Consider the following 7,271-nt stretch of genomic DNA (forward strand, 5'->3'; position numbering starts at 1 on the left):
ACATAAATGACCCACAGAACTCTACCAGGGAACTCATAGAGCTGATTAACACCTTTAGCAAATTGGCAGGCTACAAGATCAACTCAAGAAAATCAGTAGCCCTACTATATACAGATGATAAAGGGGCTGAGAAAGAAATCAGAGAAACATCTCCCTTTACAATTGCCACAAACAATATAAACCTTGGGGTAACGCTAACTTTGAATTTTTAAAGAAATAAATTAAAGAAGCCCTTAGAAAATGGAAAGACCTCCCATGCTCTTGGATAGGTAGGATCAATGTAGTAAAAATTGTTTTATCTACAGATTCAATGCAATCCCCATTAAAATCCAAGCACAATTCTTCACAGACCTTGAAAGAACAATAATCAATTTTGTATGGAAAAACAAAAGGCCCAGGATAGCCAAAACAATCCTGTTCAACAAAGCAATGTCTGGAGGCATCACCATCCCTGACTTCAAGCTCTATTATAGAGCTATAGTCCTGAAAACAGCTTGGTATTGGCACAAAAATAGACAGGTAAACCAATGGAATCGAATTGAAAACCCTGATATTAACCCACACATGTATGAACATCTGATTTTTGACAAAGAAGCTAAAAATATACAATGGAATAAAGAAAGCATCTTCAACAAATGGTGCTGGCATAACTGGAGGCTGGCATGTAGAAGAATGCGGATCAATCCATGTTTATCGTCATGCATAAAACTTAAGTCCAAATGGATCAAAGACCTCAACATTAATCCAGCCACATTGAACCTCTTAGAAGAGAAAGTGGGTGGTACCCTTGAACAAATTGGTACAGGAGACAGCTTCCTGAACATAACACCAGTAGCACAGACAGTGAGATCAACAATTAATAAATGGGAGAAACTGAGAAGCTTCTGTAAGGCAAAGGACACAGTCAGCAAGACAAAAAGGCAGCCCACAGAATGGGAAAAAAAATATTCACTAACCCCACATCTGACAGAGGGCTGATCTGCAAAATTTACAAAGAACTCAAGAAGCAAGTCTCCAAAACACCAAAGGATCTAATTAAAAAGTCGGCTGCAAAACTAAATAGAGAATTCCCAATAGAGGAGTCTAAAATGGCTGAGAGGCACTTGAGAAAGTGTTCAACATCCTTAGCCATCCGGGAAATGCAAATCAAAACAACTCTGAGATACCATCTCACTCCTGTCAGAATGGCTAAAATCAAAAACACTGAAGACAATTTATGCTGGAGAGGATGTGGTGAAAGGAGAACACTCCTCCATTGCTGGTGGGAGTGCCAACTTGTTCAGCCACTTTGGAAATCAGTATGGAGATTACTAAGAAAAATGGAAATAAACGTACCACAAGACCCAGCAACTACACTCTTAGGCATATATCCAAAAGATGCCCATTCATACAACAAGGATGTCTGTTCCACTATGTTCATAGCAGCATTATTTGTAATAGCCAGAACTTGGAAGCAACCTAGATGTCCCTCAACCGAAGAGTGGATAGAGAAAATGTGGTACATTTACACAATGGAGTACTATTCAGCAGAAAAAAACAATAGAATCCTGAGATTTGCAGGCAAATGGATGGCACTAGAAGAAACCATCCTGAGCAAGGTAATGCAGTCACAAAAAGAGAAACATGGCATGTACTCTCTCATATATGGATTTTAGACATAGATCTGAAGAGTGCCAGCCTACAATCCCATGGCCAGAGAGTCTGGGAAACAGAACCTTCATTCAGTGGCTGATGGAAGAACAGGCAGACTCCCATGGCTAAGCACTGAGCTGAACTTAAGAAGGCCAGTAACATAGAGGGAGGACTGATGACCAAAGGGATTAAGACTGGGCTGATTTAACCTCCAGAAACAGCTGACCTGACAAGGGTTAGCTCTTGAATCCCAGACTGATGCCTGGGAATCCAGCATGGGACTGATCAAGACCCCCTGAATGTGGGTGTCAGTGAGGAGGCCTAGGTAATCTATTGGGCCTTGGGTAGTAGATCAGTATTTATCCCGGGTATACAAATGGACTTTGGACTCCCATCCAACAATGTGAGATGCACTCTCACCCTGAACTCTTGGAGGAGGGTCTAGGCCCTACCCTGGATGAAATGACAGACTGTGGACACCCCCATGGAGGGCCTCACCCTCTCTGGGGAAATGAGGGTATATTGGGAGGGGGTTGGGGGAAGGGCACGGGAGGAGGGGAGGGAAACGGAGAGGGACCTGGAACTGACTTGTGAAGCAACCTTGTTTTTAATCTAAATTTAAATAAAAAAAAACAATAATCACCACAAAAAAGAAATATACTTGCTACATATATGGTTGAAGCAATCTAGGAAATAATGGTAGTCAGCCCATGGGAAAAGCATTTGACTGAAAGAAAAGTGAATACTTTGAAAACCTCAGGATGAGATTAACAGTTTTGAACAGGATTGTAATAGCAGTGAAAATACCAAAATAGAATGGTATAGACTGACTTTGAAGTCTGCAGGACATGTGGAGCTCTGAGAGAATACCAGACTGGGAAAGGACTATCATGTGGCCAAAACACAAGTCACAATACTTTAATCAAGTTCCTACCAGCTCAAGGCTACACATACTGTAATTATGTCTTAAGGTAGACCAGTAGGTGATGATGGATTGAGGAGAAAAATGAGCAGAGGATACAGAGAGAACAATTCCTAGAGCAGCAAGGTGTGAAGGCCTTTAACTAAGGCTATTCTGAAGGAAACAAGCATGGGAGGTTTAATTTTGGAAATTTGAGGTATCTGTTAAGATATACATCCCAGGAGTGGTACCTGATGCTTACTGGATATGTCCATTGGGTCACAGACTGGCCTTCATACATCAACTCAATGGTATATGAAGCATAAAACCAGACATTATATATACAGTGTAGAAGACTAACAGCAAAACATTGAATTAGAAAACCAAATTATGACATAATGCCACCTTTACATACTAAACTATAAAAATATCTTAATAAATGTAAAGCTTAAATTCTATCAAAACACACGTATAATTACCTGTGGAATATAATTTCTTCTTTCTTGACAAGCAGCATGAAACCATGCTAAACTAAACAGAGCATGAGCCCGGTGTAGATTATCTTTTTTGCTAATTTGCTCAGGAGTCCAAGACTCATAAGTACGCATCAAATTCTTCTTCAAACCTGGAGGTGACTAAAAGAATAAAATATGAACATACTTCCTACTTTTTAAAAGATTTCAAACATAGGAAATCCGCATCAACACGTTTTCTTCTAAATGAAGTTTTTCTCCAAAAGCTGATTTAATTTTGTTTCTGCTAAGTATAAAATATAAAACCAGCCTTAAACATTGCACCAGATAGTTCATATTATTTGATAGTCTGTAGTATTTCCAAAATAAAATAAATCTATTTCACCAAACATATTCAAAATAACAAAGTAGATTTCATGTGGTCATCAAGAATTTCCTGCTTGCCAGCCCCAAATTGCCATTTGTAATACCAGTGTGATACTGAATGCTAACAGGAGAAAGGAGGGGTACAAGGTGATTGTAAAACACCCTTTAATAGTTTTTAAACCTTTGAGTTAACCTATTATGATGACTGAAAAGTTACAGACTATCCCTTAAAAATATAATAATTACACAGATGAAGTAGTGAAATTTGGGGGACATACAGAAAGGGAGATATGGTTGTAGATCTCCATGACAAAAGAAAATAATCCAGCTAAAAAGACAGAAAGGAGAGGCCTTGGACATGTCTCCAGAGAAGATGCCCAGATGTTCAACAAGCATGAAAAAAGGCTAAGTACCACTAGCTGTCATGGAAATGCAGGATCAAAATCTCAAGGATTTGTCACCAACATCAACCAGGATGACTGCCATGGGGTGATTAAAATAGATGTAGGCAAAGATACGGAGAACTTGAGCATTCTTAGTGGAAGTATAATCACTATAAAGCATTGTGGGACACCACACAAAGGCTTGTCAGAAAGTTAAAAACACAATTACCAGGTGACCCAGAAAATGTAAAACATGGTAAATTTTGCATTGTGAAGTCTGTTTTTTTTCTATAAACAACAATAATGAAATGATATGAAATAAAATTTGGAAAACAAACATTAAAACCTTTTTCTATCATCTCACACTACTTATGTAATTTATACCTTGTAGAAGTACTAAAAAGAAGTTGATATAGTTCTGAATAGATGTTTATATAACTTTAGAAGGCAATGTATAGATTATTGCTCTTCTGTACCTGAATGATCTTACCTCGTATGTTATCTTCAAGCTTGACTGGAGTAAAATGGGGGTGAAGTTGGGATGAACTTCCGCAGTGAGCCACAGACGAAAAGTATCTTTAGGGTGAAGAGTATTCAATTCCTTTTTACACACCAATAAATAAAAGGTTATTTCAATGAATACACATTTCCCTCCGTCATAGTTTGATGTTTCTTAATATTGGATTATATTTCCTTTAAAGTTTTATCTTCTCTATTTAATAATAGATAAATCATGTAATAAATAGGATTTAGAGGCAGTTACCATGATGTGACATCCAATCTTTGATATTTACTAGTTATGTGGACTTGGGATCTACAACTTGCACCACCTCTAAGCAAGTACCTACTACATGGATTGTGACAACCCAGGTCACAAAGTGCCTAGAGCACAATAAATACAAAGTCAACCTCAGCTATGGGTACCAAGAAGTCAAAGAGGTCAGCTAGACTCAGGCCTCATGGTTTCATTGTTTCCATTCCCGTTTTCACAGTTATGCAATGTTAGCAACACCCTACAAAGTCAGTTTTAAAGGGCAACACACAAATTCACCTGCCCTCGCCCCTCACATCATACGTGGAAGTCATTTGCTCAATGCAGTCTTCCTTCCTGGTATGCACCTTTAGGTGACTTGATAACTTCTTGTCTGTTTCCATATAATCTAAGCACTCTGCTTCGGTGGAACATACTCTCCAGTCCTCATTACCTCAGTTCCAACATTTGACCAGTGTCAATCAAGTGTCATGCAGCAGTTATGTATTAGTGTGGTCTGTAGAAATGCTGCATTTAACCAGCCCCACACACAAATCTTGGCTTCCCCCATACACCCAGCAAGTATCTACTACTTGAGTGAACAAGCTACAGAGCAGTCTGAGCTACAGAGACCCTGCCAAAAACAAACAACAAGATCCTGATTGTTCTAAAAGACAGAGAAAACAAATAAACAAAAAACAAAAAACAAAACAAAACATTGAATACAATCTAACATTCATTGTCAGTGTCATGTAAGCCACCCCAAATTAAATGTTTTCCTTTATAAGAGTTGCCCTGGTCTTGGTGTCTCTTCACAACAACAGAAACTCCAAGCACTACCTTCTCCAGAACTGGAAGCCAAGGCACCACAAGATGTAAGTTCTTCAAACAGAGCCAGTCTCCATTCCGGGCACACTCTTTCAGCATGTGAATTGCTAAATCGGCCTGACCTTGACCCATGGCAACCTACACAAACAAAGACCCAGTGAAAAGTATCTCACACAACATTCTAACAGAACATTGTCAGAGACCTAAGGTAACAATTTCTAAACATCCACAACTGGCTTTTAAAACAGGTTTTAAAGAAAAGTAAAAAACAAATACCAATAATTAATCATCTTTTCCAAGAGCATTAAATAAGTCACAGTTTAGATGTGTAGTTTTTATCTTCCTGTCAAGGTCACTGATCAAATACAAGTGTGTACTGTACTAGCAAATATGCTATCTATTTACCAGTGATTGAATGGACAGCTCAGGGCTTGGCAGTGTAAGCCTGTAACTCATCAGAGTTGCCCTAGCAGAATTACTTCTTTTTAAATTTAATGGGCAAGAAGTACATGAATTTTTAAGTTATTGTGTTTTAAGTCATAAATCCTAACGAAAGGGTCATTTTCAGACTTAATCAGATGTATCCATTCCCTTAGTGTGTCCTGACAAATAAGCACAATGCTTAGTGCTCTACCTCAGCTGTCCTGGGACTTTGGAAGCCGAAGCTGTGCTGCTCTAACATCAAGCAGTGAACCATTTCTCCCTCCCTCCCTGCATTCCGTCTCCCTCTTCGCATCTGGTAACTTCACACCCAATCACCTGCTTCCCTTTAAAAACACAATGGTGATTTCACTGGGTTAGTCTGGATAAATCAGAATAATTTTCCCATCTCAAGATCCTTAATTACATTCACAAGACTCTTTTCACTAGTCTTGAGTTCTGAAGTTGTTCAGTCACTGACAGGATCTAAGGTCTGGGGTGGGAACAACAGGGAAGTCCCTACCTACCTGGTGGTAACATTCGCTGCTTCTTTCAGCATTAGCAAGTTCTTGAAGTTCCTGAGAAGGGTCGGCTCCCGGGGAAATGATTATCAAGACGGGCTCAATGTTCAGTGTCTCTTTGTATAAACGTTTGAGATTCAAGGGAAGAGGGGATAACTCCTTCAGTTCTAAAGCATGCATCACAGAAGTTACAGAAAGAAAACCAACAATCATTATAAAATACATTATAAGTAATTACATGAGGTGTATGTGCCACCTCTCTGTAGAGCAAAAGACCATCCCAGAAAACCCTAACTGGACACAACGCAGAGAGTGATGAATTGTTAGGGAGTGAACCCTAACTGGACATAACGCAGAGAGTGATGAATTAATTGTTAGGGAGTGAACTGGGTGATTTCCTGTCAACTTGACACAAACTACAGAGTCATGGAAGCATTTGCAGGTTAATAAGTTTTCATTCTTTGGACAATACTCTTTGTAAGGCTGAACAAAAACTACAGTCTGAAAAGCAAATATATTGTCAATATTCTGTTTTACACATACTAAAATTACTAATTTTGAAGGTTATATTTCTGAAGACTATAGTATATTTTATTGTAACTATATTTTTCCCACCTTTGCCACTAACATTTGAATGCCTTCTTTATAACCCTTATAACAAAGAAAAATTAAAAAATACATTCATAAGAAAATAACTTTTAGCTGGGAGGTGGTGGTACATGCCTTTAATCCCACCACTTGTGAAGCAGAGACAAGCGGATCTCAGTGAGTTTGAGGTCAGCCTGGTCTACAAAGTGAGTTCCAGGAGAGTCAGAACTGTTACACAGAGAAACCCTGTCTTGAAAAACAAAATAATAATAATAATTTTTAAAGACTCAGCATTTCTACCTTGTTAAAGTAGGATGTCAATTTTGTAATTCAATTAAACACCAATACAATTATATCCAACAAGGAGAAGTATATTTCTAGCTAAGCTGAGATTATAAATCATACGAA

The 7,271-nt window shown here is 38.5% G+C and overlaps 1 protein-coding gene across 5 annotated transcripts in view; it reads right to left on the minus strand.

The window, feature by feature from the left end:
* Dync2h1 (dynein cytoplasmic 2 heavy chain 1) overlaps positions 1 to 7,271 on the minus strand; it is a 221,568-nt gene that overhangs the window by 64,577 nt on the left and 149,720 nt on the right. For all 5 annotated transcript variants that reach the window (XM_040734715.1, XM_040734717.1, XM_040734714.1 and 2 more), the window contains 4 exons: positions 6,282 to 6,442; positions 5,347 to 5,472; positions 4,246 to 4,356; positions 3,013 to 3,168 (listed from right to left, as the gene is read on the minus strand). In XM_040734715.1, the coding sequence (XP_040590649.1) occupies positions 3,013 to 3,168; positions 4,246 to 4,356; positions 5,347 to 5,472; positions 6,282 to 6,442 (554 nt within the window). The remainder of the gene's footprint in view (positions 1 to 3,012; positions 3,169 to 4,245; positions 4,357 to 5,346; positions 5,473 to 6,281; positions 6,443 to 7,271) is intronic.

The sequence above is a fragment of the Mesocricetus auratus genome, unplaced genomic scaffold, assembly GCF_017639785.1.
Source record: "Mesocricetus auratus isolate SY011 unplaced genomic scaffold, BCM_Maur_2.0 Super-Scaffold_100040, whole genome shotgun sequence".
Classification (NCBI taxonomy): domain Eukaryota; kingdom Metazoa; phylum Chordata; class Mammalia; order Rodentia; family Cricetidae; genus Mesocricetus; species Mesocricetus auratus.